Consider the following 16,173-nt stretch of genomic DNA (forward strand, 5'->3'; position numbering starts at 1 on the left):
AAAAGGGTATGGTAATATTTGGATATATGAGGATTGATGAATGTTTATATGTGTGTGAATGCTGAATAAAAATGTAATTCCCCTTTCTTTCTTTGTTAGCCAATGTAACTGTACGTCGTTTGTGAATTCAGGGTAGTTACATAGAATATGTATGTCCAATGTAGTTCTTTGTCTAAGTTCTGTAAAAGTTCTGATACCCTTTCTCTTACTGGAAAATTACAATAAAGAACCTAAGCTTTAAAGTTATTGAAAAGTTATTCATAACACAGGCAAAAAGTAAAAGGCTTATTGGATGTTTTACTTGTAAAGGGCCATGTACATTCATGATGCTAGTATATGCAGGAGACCATCACCTTGCTATGGTTTGAAGGCTTCATAAAGTATTTTATATTTCTTATCCCTGCATTAATTGTGGAGCATGCTTCACTGTCAGCTTTACATCAATTTCTGGCTACAAATCAAGTGTTGTTTTTGTTGTTGTGTGCCTTTAAGACATTTCAAACTTAGAGCCATCCTAATGCAATGCTATCATGAGCTTTTCTTGGCATAATTCATTCTAAGGTGGTTTGTCTTAAGGCTGAACAAGTATGCAAGATGAAATTATTATGGTCCCATCTTCCTAAGTAAGTGGAAAAGAATAATCCTGCCAACAGCTCTTTTAAAACTAAGATTTCTGTCTTAATTTCCAAGAAGGGAATTATATTCTCTCTCTACATCTGTAAATGTGTGTGTTTGAATGGCAAGCTGTGAGCAACTGTGGTTGGTATTTAATATTTAATGCAGAACACCCGATGAAATAACCAGGGAGCAAGGAAAGGTCTAAATTAGGTAAATTGTGTAAATATAGGCAGCAATTAGGAAAAATGGGAGTATTGCTCATATTTCAGTTTGGAAAGCACATGCAAAGTGTCACCACCTGATACAAAACAAAGTCAGTGGGATTCTGAGAAACTCAACAAAATCAATATCAAGAGATTTTCACTTGGTTATCTGCCACTCTTATATGTTTTGGTACTATTCTGTCATAATTTCAACTGAGAGCCATTTCAGAGATCTAAAAGTTAGGTTGCAGACTTTTTGTACCATGATTTCACCACAATGCATGTGTGTTAGGTATTCATAAATAAACTAATATGAAAGTAAACAAACATAAATTTTACATTATATGTATAATACATAAACAAGCACATTCCATTTATATTTTCCCAATTGCTTAAATCATTATTTCTCTGTATAGAGGTGAATTCTTGCCATTAATTTGGTTGTTTCCAGCTGATCATAGAAACATGCAATGTGCTAATATTTGATTTGTGTCCCCAGTATATTTAAACTAGGGCAAAGGACACTCCAGTGTCTTGCTGTTAAGTTCTTATTGAGGGTCTTAATGAAAGCCACTAATGCATTATGAGTAATTCATGACCATTTATTTACTTCCTCCTAATGTTATGTGCATTTCATGAGCATTCAATATGTGTTCTGGAGGATTGTTCTGATTAATATTCCGTACAGTATTTTCAGCAATAGCCAAAGGGCATAAATCGTTTTCAGGGGTAAAGAAGAGAATCCCAGGAAGATAAAATGTGATTAAGAAAATGTATTGTTTGTTCATGTTTTGATTTCTTGGAATTTTTCTCTCTTTTAATAATGATTTTTAAAAAATTGTTCTAGAAAAACCATCTTAATTGCCAACCCCAGAAGTATAAAACATCCCAGCTGAGCTGAGGATGAACTGGACATCTATTTTATAGAAGAGGATTGCTAACATATTCAAATGACTTGGGGCTTTTGCTCTCATAGAATCATAGAATCAAAGAGTTGGAAGAGATCTCGTGAGCCATCCAGTCCAACCCCCTGCCAAGAAGCAGGAAAATCACATTCAAAGCACCCCAACAGATGGCTTTCCAGCCTCTGTTTAAAAGCTTCCAAAGAAGGAGCCTCCATCACACTCGGCAGAGAGTTCCACTGCTGAACAGCTCTCACAGTCAGGGAGTTCTTCCTAATGTTCAGATGGAATCTCCTTTCTTGTAGTTTGAAGCCATTGTTCCGTGTCCTAGTCTCCAGGGCAGCAAAATACAAGCATGCTCCCTCCTCCCTATGACTTCCATTCACATATTTATACATGACCATCATGTCTCCTCTCAGCCTTCTCTTCTGCCGGCTAAACATGCCCAGCTCTTTAAGTTGCTCCTCATAAGGCGTGTTCTCCAGACCCTTGATCATTTTAGTCATCCTCCTCTGGACACATTCCAACTTGTCAACATCTCCCTTCAGAATTGGACACAATATTCTAGGTGTGGTCTAACCAAGGCAGAATAGAGGGGTAGCATGACTTCCCTGGATCTACATACAATATTCCTATTGATGCAGGCCAAAATCCCATTGGCTTTTTGGTCTGCATCAACTTATTGACCGAAAGGTTACAGGTTCGAATCCGGAGAGCAGAGTGAGCTTCCACTTTCAGCCCCAGCTTCTGCCAACCTAACAGTTCGAAAACATGCAAATGTGAGTAGATCAATAGGTACCGCCCTGGTGGGATGGTAACGGCACTCCGCGCAGTCATGCCGGCCACATGACTTTGGAGATGTCTACGGACAATGTCGGCTTGTCAGCTTAGAAATGGAGATGAGCACCAACCCCCAGAGTCAGACACGACTACACTTAATGTCTGGGGAAACCTTTACCTTTTATACGCAAACACTAAAATCGGTTATCTCCACTTTAAAATCAATTGTTTTAAACCATGTTAGATCAGCCATATAGGTAAGAGGTATGCATCTATTTCATTATCTTCCTAAGATTCCAGGATCAAAAATGTCACATTAGGTTGGTTCAGAGTGTAATGCAGAACCACAATTTGGTGTTACAAGGAGGAACAAATGCAAACCTTGACCTTCTCTGGCACAGTCATGAAAAGTTCATCAATTTCACTTCCTTTTTAAGAACCACAGCTTGAATCTAATCCATGGGTGATACATTCATTACGAGTGAATCCATCCCATCTATAGCTAATGTTACTGGTTCCTCCAAAACAATGGTAATAAAATGACTTAGACTCACCTAACTCTAATGCTGAAATGAAGAAAACTGAACAATGGCAGCCAAGAGGGGATTATATTTACTTAGAAGAACTGTGAGATCTGTCCATCACTACAACTCAGAATAAATCTGTGTGTATCATTTGTGCCTGAGTTGGTGAAACCGAAGTAAAGTAAATCCTGGGCCCCTGAAGTTTGCCTTCTGCTTTAAGAAGTGGGCTTGCCTCAAGAAACTATAATTAAGATTATGTGCAAAATCTTGCATTGATCTTTTCTTTGCTGCTATGTTGAGGTGCAGAAAAGTGGGGATACTGTCAGCACAAACAACAGCTAGGTTATTTTCTGTAACACTTAACACAAATAAGTATTATTGTACAAACCCATTCACTACTTTAAACGTGAGAAGAAGGCAAGTTTTGCAGATGACACCAAATTGGGAGGCATAGCCAATACTCCAGAAGACAGGAGCAGAATTCAAAATGATCTTAACAGATTCGAGAGGTGGGCCAAAACTAACAAAACGAAGTTCAACAGGGAGAAATGCAAGATACTCCACTTAGGCAGAAAAATGAAATGCAAAGATGCAGAATGGAGGACTCCTGGCTCGAGAGCAGTACGTGTGAAAAATGATCTTGGGGTCCTCATGGGCAACAAGTTAAACATGAGCCAACAATGTGATGTGGTGGCAAAAAAAGCCAATGGAATTTTGGCCTGCATCAATAGGAGCATAGTGTCTAGATCTAGGGAAGTAATGCTACCCCTCTATTCTGCCTTGGTTAGACCACACCTGGAATATTGTGTCCAATTCTGGGCACCACAATTCAAGAGAGATATTGACAAGCTGGAATGTGTCCAGAGGAGAGCGACTAAAATGATCAAGGGTCTGGAGAACAAGCCCTATGAGGAGCGGCTTAAGGAGCTGGGCACGTTTAGCCTGAAGAAGAGAAGGCTGAGAGGGGATATGATAGCCATGTATAAATATGTGAGAGGAAGCCACAGGGAGGAGGGAGCAAGCTTGTTTTCTGCTTCCCTGGAGACTAGGACGCAGAACAATGGCTTCAAACTACAAGAGAGGAGATTCCATCTGAACATGAGGAGGAACTTCCTGACTGTGAGAGCCGTTCAGCAGTGGAACACTCTGCCCCGGAGTGTGGTGGAGGCTCCTTCTTTGGAAGCTTTTAAACAGAGGCTGGATGGCCATCTGTCAGGGGTGATTTGAATGCAATATTCCTGCTTCTTGGCAGGGGGTTGGACTGGATGGCCCATGAGGTCTCTTCCAACTCTTTGACTCCACTTAGGCAGAGAAATGAAGTGCAAAGATGCAGAATGGAGGACTCCTGGCTCCAGAGCCGTATGTGTGAAAAAGATCTTGGGGTCCTCATGGGCAACAAGTTAAACATGAGCCAACAATGTGATGCAGTGCCCAAAAAAGCCAATGGGATTTTGGCCTCCATCAAGAGGAGCCTGGTGCCTAGATCCAGGGAAGTCATGCTACCCTCTTTTCTGCCTTGGTTAGACCACATCTGGAATATTGTTAATTTCTGGAATACTGTTAAATTCTGGTTAACTGAGAGTAAATTTGCAAAACAAGAATGGCTGTAATACCATTTCATTCAGCAGAGGGCACACTTCCTCCTTTATTAAAAAAAAATCAAAATGTCTTCAGCCTTCTGAAGAAAATGAGGCATCACAAACAGTTAGGAAACGAACCTTCGTCAGTGCAGTGTATAATCAATCCTACTCTACCAGGCTTTTCAGAGTGCTATACCAATTAGTCCAGATGGAAAAGGAGGAGAGAGTCAAATCAATCAAAGAGCTTTTTCTTTGGGAGGAGCAAAAACAAAGAGTTTGCATTTACCTTATGTGAACAGGATGTAAAGGGGGTAAACTAATACACTACTGTTAAAAGGAGATTTCTGACAAAACTCTCTGGGCACGAAAAGGAGCCATAATAGGGTACCTGGAGGACCTATGTGTATCTACACTGCAGAAGTAGTGCAGTTTCATTCCACCTTAGCTGCTATGGCTCAGTTCTATAGAACTATGGGAGTTGCATTTTGGTGAAGCAGCAGCTGCAAACAAGCTGTAGCCCCCGGTGGTGCAATGGGTTAAATTCTTGTGCCAGCAGGACTGCTGACCGGCAGGTCAGAAGTTTGAATCCAAGGAGAGCATGGATGAGCTTCCTCTGTCAGTTCTAGCTCCCCATGCGGGGACATGAGAGAAGCCTCCCACAAGGATGGTGAAACATCCAGCATCTGAGCGTCCCCTAGGCAACGTCCTTGCAGATGGCCAATTCTCTTACACCAGAAGCGACTTGCAGTTTCTCAAGTCACTCATGACATGAAAAAAAGCTGCAAAGGCTAAAGACCTTTTACAGCTACAGCTCTCATGAATTCATGACAGTTAAAGTGATGTTTTTAATTCTACAATGTAGATATGCTACTAGAAAAAGGTTCTCTTTATAAATCTCTAGGGGCGCTTCCAGACAGCACCCAGTTTGCAGGTTTTAGTCAGGGGCAAAATATCCCGGAACCTGAAAAGAGGTCCACATACAGACCTGGTTTGGTTGTCACAAACTTAATATAATAATAATAATAATAATAATAATAATAATAATAATGCTTTATTTATACCCCGCTCTATCTCCCCCAAGGGGACTCGGTGCGGCTTACATGAGGCCATGCCCATCAGTACAATACAAGCAATAACATAAACACAATAAAAGCAAAATACATAAAATGCAAAATCAAAATAATAAACAATACAACAATATAAAATCAAGGATTAAAAACACTAGGCAGGGCCAGACGCATGGATAAAATTATAGAAAAATTTAAAAACATTGGGAGATAGGACAGTGTAACGTATAAGGAGGAGGCACCAGGAATGAGGAAGGATTAAACATGTGGTGCATGAAGTTTCTCTTGCCAGGATAAAGTTTTCACCCTCTAGTCAATTCTTGCCACGATCTAGGATACAGCCAATCAGGAACAGACATGTATAACCCAGGAATAAACCAGCATTAAAAAACTGAATGTAGGGACATACAGAGATTCAAATATCCACATTTTTGGGGCAGAACCAGGATATTCCCACACCTGAAAATCTTGCGTTTTTTGGCCTTTGTAGTAATTGCTCCCACGTTTTGAGGGAGCTGCGTGTGGCCACACTCCATGTTGAAATGGGAGATCCTGAGTTAAAGGTACTGCCTGGATGGACCCTAGGTTCTCCAGAATGCCTGGAGGAAGTTGACTATAGGAGACCTAAAAATCCCTAGAAAAAATATTTTTAATCAAATCTATGCAAATTTATGCAAATGTCGAGGGAGAACTGTATACACCAGCTAAGAAAACTGTTTGGAAGCCAAGGTCTCTTGGAAGCAGCGCAGAAGTAGCTGTTGAAAAAAAAAACAAAAACAAATGGACCACCAAAACCCAAGTTTTATTTTGTGTGTGTGTGTGTATCATCTTTTTCCATTCTTTGTCTGAGCAAAATTATAGGATCTTTTTTTGGACAAAAAGGAATGGATAAATATTTGAATCATGAAAATGAGTTAGGGCCCATATTTTTGCAGATGTGATGAAAACATCAGAGGAAGTTCTAGGTTTGCAGTCAAAACAGCAATGGGAAGTTGAGTGTTGTCTTCAGCTGTGTGTGAGTGCAAGAAAAAAACAGAGCTTACAATGTCCATTACCCCAAAGGTATGCTTGAAAACACATTAGCATTTGTGTGATCAGTTAAGAGCCACTTACAAGACCAAGGTGGAAATACTTGTTCCACCTCAGTCTGAAGTATGGATGTTTCTTGGTGGCCTTTCATGAGATGTGCGATTACTGATGCTCAGAAAGCTGAGCATTTAATATTGCTGCCTTCCCACTTTGTCTCTCTCCTCTCAAGGAGAATGGAAGGAATGTATAATGAAATGGCTTTATGGCCCTAATTTTTTAAAAAATCCTAATGTATGAAGAGATTGGTTATTGCTACTAGGACTGGAGTTATGTGTATTTAAATGTGTGTTTTCAGCAGTATTGTCACTAATACTGGGAGAATGGCATGCAGCACCGAGTGTTCAAAATGCCAGAAGGAAATGAGAAAAAGGGGAAAGCTGTCAAGCATTTTTTATTAAAGCAAGACAGGCAGGCTCTCGGAAAAGCATTCATGGCAGCTGTTGACACCGTACAAAATCTGAAATGTTTCCATGGAGCCTTTGGCTATGATGCTGGATGATCTTTTGTACAAATCCCCTCGCATTTCTGTACCTGATTTAATCTGATTTTATTGCAGAATGGGGGATATACCAGACAAAAATGGAGGGAGAGTGGGAGAAGCAGGAGGAGAAAAAAGAAAAATAGTAAAGATAAATTTGCTCATGACATTTTAAGGGTAGTGGAGGTAGGTTAATAGCATTGATTCCTTTGCAAAGGAAAGTGCATTTTTCAGCCCTGCTGTGAGCCCTGGAAAGGCAGAAAGCCATCCATTTCAGTGGGTTTTCAGCATGCTTTTAACTGGGAAAAGACCACCTGTGATTTTACCAGTACATTTCCTTTCTGAAATGCAGAGGTAGCTTTGTACTTGTTACAAAAATGTTTGCGAGGTTGTACGTTTATTGTAAGGTGAACATAAATATTCATAGGAAACTGCTTTGTAGCAGCAGATATCAAAATGATAACATTACTTTTTGATATGAGAATATTCTCTCCTTGTGAAATTTTCCTCCAATCTCCATAGGGTAAGACATTGAAAATCATTCATACCTAGAACATTTTGCTGTGTTTGCATTTCCCTAGTAATTTTGTGCCTCGTTTTGTTGGCTGTTTCAACTATGTATATAAATGTTCAAATGAACTTTTAAGTTACTTTGGTGGTAGAAATCTGTGGACTGAAGGAAAGTTTCATGAGCAGAAGAGTTCATAATCAAAGTATTATCAGTTTGGATGCATCTGCTCCTTACCTTTGTTTCCAACTGCCATTGAAGTGTGGCTGGTGACCAGCATAGTTTTGCAACAATTGAATCAAAATAATAGATTTTTAACTACTAGTGATACTTATCCCTTGGTTCTTGTTGCTCCAACTTGCATGACCAGCAACCCCTTTTTAGGCTGAGAAAGTCTCCTCGGCTTATACTCAAGTCTTGTCAGTCTGAATTATTATTATTATTATTATTATTATTATTATTACATTTATTATTTTACTCTGTTATTGTTTTTAATTATATTTATTATTTTACCATTATTATTATTATTATTATTATTATTATTATTATTGGAAGGATACGTAAGCACATTTACATTGAAGAAGATTAGAGTAATGGTGTAATCAGAGTTGGACAGTCTGAAATTACAGTTTTGTGTAGATATTCAAAACATTTAACCCCAATTAATGTAATTTTATTGGTAGCTATTTTTGTTTTGGAATTTACCAGTAGCTGCTGCATTTCCCACCCTCGGCTTATACTCAAGTCAATACATTTTCCCAGTTTTTTGTGGTAAAATTAGGTGCTTTGGCATATATTCGCGTTGGCTTACACTCAAGTATATATAGTACATACATACAGATTGGTTGTTATTGCTCCAACTTGTAGGGCTTGCCAAGTTTTCTAGTCATTTTAACGTCAGCTTGTTATTATATCATCAGCAACTTGAATGTAGATGGAATTTAATGGAAGCAAAAGTGCTGGGTTAACATTTTTGATAGCGCCGTTGCCATATTTTTCTTCTTACGTCATGCACAGAGGACTAGATGGTCTTTAGTGTAAGCTTGAAAACATTACTTTTTGGACTAAAATTCCAGACTGCTCAAGTCAGCATGGATAAGGACATGATCGCTGGCAAATTGCGGGAACTATGCTCTCCAGAATTAACCTTTCTGAACTCTTTCCCTAATCGACATTTTATTGAGGTGGGACACTGACTTGACCATTTTCATAATGGTAACCAATTTTGCTGGATAAGTTATTGATAAGGAGCAAATGAAAGCACTGCTATTTTCCTCTTTCTATTTCTGGGGACTTAATGTGTTGTAAGTTTTGCAAAATAAAAACACTTTTCATTTGAATGTTATATTCCTCTTTCTTCCTTTTCTCTCTTTTGTTCTTCTGCAGGTACAAAGGTTTCAAAGGCAATTGCTCCATCTCATTCATCGACCAGTTTAAGGCCCTACACCAGTGTAACAAATACTGTGAGATGCTCGGACTGAAATCCCTTCATGCCAACTCTCAGAAGCAGAAGAGGCCAAATGTCCCTAAAGCCAAGCCACAACCAAGCTCAAGTACTACTCTCAAGAAGACGGTGGGCAGTGCGCTTGCAGCCAAGAAAACATAGGAGCTCCAGTTCCCTTCCAAAAAAACCATCATCTTTGCAAAATGACCCTTCTGGGAATGTGCATTGCATTTTTCAGAACAGCACACACTGGAAGTGGCATGCCATATTCAACCATTTTATACAAGTGACTATACGACCATAAAATGGTAGAGTAGGGACATAAGATCATCCATGGCTGGATATTTGAAGAGTTCAGCACCCCAACACCAAGTATAGTCTTGTGTGCAGACTCTATAAGAAGGCTGAGAGTGGTGACATGGATGGAATTGCCATTTGTTCTTGGAAGGTTGTGTTGAATTTGGACTGTCTGGGGAAATTGCCTTGAGCCGATTCCCCCTCCCCATGTAATTCAGATGCTAAGTAGATAAGTATAGAGGGAGGATAGTTCAATGCACATGAGGTGCCGGGCATACACTGTACTCCATCAAGAATATGTGTTAGCCTGATACACACTTCAAAAGGAAAATGCAACAGCTGTTATTGTTAGATGTTTCTGAATGCTTTCTTTTCAGATTGATATAAAGGATGGCTGAGTGACTGAGGGACTGACCTGTGGACCTTAATTTATTTTAATTTAGTTCAAATTGCATTTGCACTGGTATTCAATGTTGACAGTTATGTCAAAGGTATGATATAGTATTTAAAACAGTGAGATTCACCCAAGTAATCTGGGACTACCTGGAACTCATGACCACAAAACCTTATTTGTGGCTCTCCATCCCCTGATCTTGTCCCTACTTCTAGCCTTAAGGCCTACAGCTACCCACCAATTTCTGCGTAGCAAGTCTACAGCTGGAGAAACCACATGCTCAGCTCTTAAAATCTAAGTGTTAGATAATAGTCACTTTTCAGTGGTAATTGGGATACCCTCCAACAGTTCACTGATAAAAACTGGAATATGTGTGGCTAGGAATCATCAGAATATGAGTCAGATATCAAAAGTTTTTAATGGGGAAGGAAATGCAAGAAGCTAGGAGAAGCTGCAGTCTTTTGATTTTGCTGAGCCTACAGGAAGGGCAAGATTTTGCCTTTACCTCCCCTCTCCTGCAGCTGAGTGCAATTACGTTTGCCTTTTGAATTAAGTTTGCAATTAAGCTGTAAGAGCTGTTCAGCAGTGGAACTCTCTGCCTTGGAGTGTGGTGGAGGCTCCTTCTTTGGAAGCTTTTCAACAGAGGCTGGATGGCCATTTGTCGGGGATGCTTTGAATGCAATTTTCCTGCTTCTTGGCAGGGGGTTGGACTGGATGGCCCATGAGGTCTCTTCCGACCCATAGATTCTATGAAAGTAAACCAAGGATAAAGGGAGAAATGAGGAAGAGGAGGAGAGAGAAACTGGGACAAATTAAAAGCAGCTGAAAAATTGGGATGACACAAGATTAATTGGGACTGTTGGAGGGTGTGAGCTGGCATGCAAGTGCGGGGGAAAAGAAACGAGAGGGGTAGGTTTGCTGTGCATGTATGAAGATGTAGTTAACATTAGCAGCAGAAAATATTTTGATGGGTCAGTGTAATTCCAGCCTTAAGTCCTAAAGCGATCCACCAACAGTAGTTTGGAGAGATGCAGTGGGAAAAAATCTGAGCGACATCAGATTTGTCTTGTTGTGTTTCACAATGGCCAGCACATCGTTACTAATGAGTTTTGAAAACTGTGTTTTTATTATTATAAATGTATTTTAATTATTGCTTTTATTTTGCATTTTAATTGTATTTTTGTATTCAATGTTATTGTGATTCCTGTTTTCAGGAGAAAGGTGTGATATAAGTCTAATAAATAAGTAAATAAATGCTGGGCAAGAAGGGTGCTATGGTTTTGAACTTTGAATGTGTTTTAATGGTTTTTAACTAGTTGATTCTTAGTCCAAGATAGGCCCAGAGATGCATTTTTGGAGTCTAAATCCCAGAATCCATAGGAACTGTAGTCCAAATGATAAGATGTGTGTAAGTAGGCTGCCCAGGCATGTGTGAATGTTCAAAATCTGGTGCCATTTTCTCTCATTACATTTCATAATACTTTGATCTACAAGAGTAATTCATTTCATTATACTTGTAATCCTGTTAGGCGTAAATCCTACATCTCAATCAGCCCATCACAGTTTCCAGGTCAAAACCACTGAACTATAATTATGGCTTTCTTTCCTAATTATTTGCACAGTAATAACGTTCCTTGTTATACTCATACTCCACACATCTCCCCCAATTAAATTCTTGTTGAAACAGGATCTAGTGTAACTGTGTTGACAACTCAGCTGTGCAAGTGAACCAACTGTTTTCAGAGACCTGAGTATTCCATAGCAGTGTAGGAATGGAAGCAAAGGGTTTGTTTATTTTTGTTGCCACCATGGCAGAGCTGTTTTGAGTGTTATAGGCTAGATCAGGCATGGGCAAACTTCGGTCCTTCAGGTGTTTTGGACTTCAACTCCCACAATTCCTAACAATCAGTAGGTATATATACACTCCATTTGTTTCACTACTAACACACCCTCTGAAGATGCCAGCCACATATTCAGAGGAAACGTTAGGAAAGAATGCTACTGGAACATGGTCATACATTGAGTCCCTCCAGGGGTGAGAAAGGTGGTATATAAATACTGCAAATAAATAAATACATACAGCCTGAAAAAGTTATAGCAGCTCAGCCAGTAAGCTACTAGGAATTGTGGGAGTTGAAGTCCAACATTCAGTTGACTTATGTAACATTCAGTTGACTTTGCAACTGAACAGGAAAGGTAGAAGACCTTTTCATAAAAGGGTTGGTGTTGAATCTATTCATGAGCAGGAAATTATCTCCAAGGTTGCTAATCTAATTGTCTGCATTAGAAGATATTCAACACAGTATCCAACACATCCCTACTAGATACACTCAAGTGAGCATTAACGGATATTTACAGGTTGAGTATCTGTTCTGCTCCCATGCAATCTTAACTACTTGGAAGGCTATGCAGGGAACAGAACGGAGACTATATAGCTGAATCAAACAAGAATTTATTAGCTGACAAGAATTTTTCTCCTCCTGAGTCTCACTACAAAGTCTTTATGAGGAGATGTAATGTTTTTGGGAGATAGAGACAGTTCTGACTGAACTGAGGCTCTTGAATTTTTATTTCTTATTGTCTCTTTCTTGTATGGTGTTCAATGGTCTCTAAGAGGGTCTCAGTATTTAACTCTGACTGGACTTGAATACAGCTCTGACTGGACATGCTATTTCATAGACCTTCCGGTCTTTCTCTCTCGATAACTTCCAGTCACGAAAACATGGACTCTTCCAAGAACCAGAAGTGCTTTGCCTGAGGCTCTGCCCCTGAGGAGATTCTTAAAGAGGCAGGGTGATGGAGGCTTCAAATGCAAAGAGGCTGTCTCAACTGACCTCCCAGAAACTGTACATAAAATATTAATCTCTCTAATTAAAAAGGGCTTAACTAGTGGTAAACAGTGAGGGTCTTCATAGGGCACAACAGTATCCCTTATCTAAAATTCTTGGAAACAAATGTGTTTTAGATTTCACACACACATTGGAATACCTTTATTTACATTATGAATTATCTTGGAGATTTTTTTATCGTGTCAGGAGCGACTTCAGAAACTGCAAGTTGCTTCTGGTGTGAGAGAATTGGCCGTCTGCAAGGAAGTTGCCCAGGGGACGCCTGGATGATTTGATGTTTTTATCATCCTTGTGGGAGGCTTCTCTCCTGTCCCCGCATGAGGAGCTGGAGCTGATAGAGGGAGCTCATCCGCCTCTCCCCAGATTCGAACCTGTGACCTGTCGGTCTTCAGTCCTGCCGGCTCAGGGGTTTAACCTACTGTGCCACTGGGGGCTCTTGGAGATGAAATTCATTTATATTTCACATATGCCTTATACACATAGATCCGTCATTATGGTCCACATGTGCCTTATACACATAGCCTAAAGAGAATTTTATACAAAATATTTCAAATACATTTGGGCATGAAATAAAGTCTATTTCCATTGAACCATAACCTGACTTGTAATCTAAGGCTTTTAATTTTCCATGCATAACTGAATTGGTCCTGTTAGAATTTGGATTCTTTCCTGTTACCTGGAATCTGAAATCTAAGAAGGAAATTTTTCAGTGGGAGGAGTTGTAGAAAATGGATTGAAGTTTGATTCTTTAATCAAAGATCTTTGCATATCCCATCATCGTTGAGTTGCCATGACAATAAGCAGCATCAAGACCATTATCCAGACAGAATAATAATAAAAATGTGACAACTCGCCAACTTGGTTCAGAACACCTTGGCATTTTCCAGGAGATACACACATTTGAAATAAGCTTTGCCTGGTATGCAGACCTTCAAAATGACTGGCACCTTTTTCATTAAGCTGGATCTATGTGGTTGGAATATGGAATATGATTGGAGACCATGATTCAGATCCCATCAGACATGGAAACACACCGAATGACAAGGGGCAAATCACACTTTCTTAGTCTGGAGATCAAGGGCAGACCCTTCTGAACAAATCTTGCAAGAAAACCTTGTGATAGGGTTGTCACTAGTCTGAAATGACTTGAAGACACAAAACAATAACAATACCCTTTTATAAAATGTGAGATACTGAAACTTAAGAGGGCTTAATTGGAATGCTGGAGCTTAGTATGTCTGTATTGACTACATCATTAGTTACGAATTGAGAGCTCAGGCAACCAGAAGGTGATGAGAGAGAGATACAGATTACCTGACAAATGGCAGACACCTTTTAATCCATCAATCCTAAAAGGGCAGGAATCCCTTTTTCAATGATCTGATCCGTGCCTACTTTCACCCTGTAAACATGGGGTATATGAGAAAAGGATGGAAACTGAATGAAACAAAAAAAATGAGATGCTGTGCCAAGAAGGAGTAGCAAGATAAGTGAAGTAAAAATGTTGAGAAATAAAAGATTTAAGTTTTGATAAATATCAACAGTGATAAAGCAACATTGCTATCAGAGGAAAGGGAATTTCAATAATAAGGTGCCACAATGACAAATGGAAAAGCATCGGAAGAAGCTGGAGTAAGTCAAGAATTAATGAGAAGATCATAGAAAGCTGAGAAGAGGCAGTTGGAACAAATACATAAAATAGGAGCACATAGGCAGGGCAGAAAAAAGAGACTTAAGTCAATGAATAATTAAGACAAGAATTGTTTCATGAACTCAGAAAAATGACAGAAAATGAAAACATTGAGGGAAGAAACAGTGTGGTCTATCTGGCAAGCAGAAGGAAAATATTTAGAAAAAATAAATATTTAAGCCACTGTACAAGTAAGTGGAAAAGGCACAAAATGGAAAGAAAAATCACCAGACAGAGAGTAATATTGAGTGATAAAGGACCCAGTCTTAGTGGCCGGAAACAGACTTCCAGCCAGTGAAAGTGGTATGATAACTCTACGATTCCCCATGGTGCATAAACAGTAGGGATAGAAAACAATTTCAATTGATTTGATGGACTTGGTGAAATGAACTATTTTGCACTTCCCATGATTTGTTATGAGAAGAAACATGCCTCATATAAAGTCTCTGACTCATTTTGACTTCTGGAAAGTGTTTTTGCAGTTCATGCAATGTAATATATACTTTAAAATATGTGAATGGCCAAAATACATGCATTGGGGAGGGGAGGAGCAACACAAACACTGGCTGCAATAAAGAATCAGGAGCTGAGTTCTTGTGGGTTTTTTCGGGCTATATGGCCATGTTCTAGAGGCATTTTCTCCTGACGTTTCGCCTGCATCTATGGCAAGCTTCCTCAGAGGTGAGGTCTGCTGGAGCTGGGAAAAAAAGGGGTTTATATATCTGTGGAATGACCAGGGTGAGACAAAGGGCTTTTGTAAGTTGGGCTAGGTGTGAATCTTTCAACTGACCACCTTGATTAGCATACAATGGGCTGACTGTGCCTGGAGCAAACTCTTCTTGAAAGGTGATTAGATGTCCCTGCCTGTTTTTCTAATCACCTTTCAAGACCCACAAGAACTGAGTGATTCTGGCCATGAAAGCCTTCGACAATACATTAAATCAGGAGCTGTTTTTTATAGCTACTAGGTTTGTGTAATCTGGGTAAACCTTGACTGTTTCATGTCCCGGCTTTCAGTGAGGGCCCTGATCTATTTTTTGGGTGCCTCCGGAAATCAGGAGGGCAGATATCTGTTTCTGCTTTGGGGTGCTGAAAGATCGGTTTTCTATTGGCCCGTTATGGGTGGGGGGACTTCAAAGGCTCCCCTCTCTGTCATTTTAGATATTTAAGCTCTACTCTAGAGAAGAGGCTCTCAGCTGCAGGCAGGTCTGTGCTTTAAGGAGACTTCTTACCTATTTCTTACTCTAGAGGAGAGCTTGGCTGCAGGCAGGCACACGCGCTTTCTAGGCCTGCACATTGCACACACTTTCCAAGGCAAGGAGGCAAGATCTCTTACTCCAGAGGAGGCACTCGGCTGCAGACAGGCATGCACACGCACTCTTTCCAAGGCAAGGAGGCTGCTCAGAAAAAGCAGGCGAGGAGTCAGGATCAGCTCCAACTTGCTTTCGTGTTGAGGTGATTTTTGTACTGGGAGGGGGTTTCCTGTTGCGTGCTCCCAAAAGTAACAAAAGTAACGAAAGAACAGATATAATGAAGGAAAATGGATCAGTGCACAACTCTAATAGCTACATCTCCCAATGCCACCACATAAATCACTTTGTAAATCATGCCAATTGCCCCCAACATGGTTCAATTCAAGAAGTTACAACACATCCAGAGAAGGATGACCAAAATGATCAAAGGTTTGGGAGTCAAGCTCTATGAGGAACTGTTGAGGGAGCTTGGTCAGTTTAGCTTGGAGAAAAGAAGG

At 39.9% G+C, this 16,173-nt stretch overlaps 1 protein-coding gene across 1 annotated transcript in view; it reads left to right on the forward strand.

Annotated features, from left to right (window-relative positions):
• Positions 1-11,176, forward strand: part of ALPK2 (alpha kinase 2) — a 63,319-nt gene extending 52,143 nt beyond the window's left edge. The window contains exon 10 of the mRNA XM_060759658.2: positions 9,136-11,176. Coding sequence (XP_060615641.2) covers positions 9,136-9,355 — 220 coding nt within the window. The 3' untranslated portion in view covers positions 9,356-11,176. The remainder of the gene's footprint in view (positions 1-9,135) is intronic.
• The last annotated feature ends 4,997 nt before the right edge of the window (positions 11,177-16,173 follow it).

The sequence above is a fragment of the Anolis sagrei genome, chromosome 2 (genome assembly GCF_037176765.1).
Source record: "Anolis sagrei isolate rAnoSag1 chromosome 2, rAnoSag1.mat, whole genome shotgun sequence".
Lineage (NCBI taxonomy): Eukaryota > Metazoa > Chordata > Lepidosauria > Squamata > Dactyloidae > Anolis > Anolis sagrei.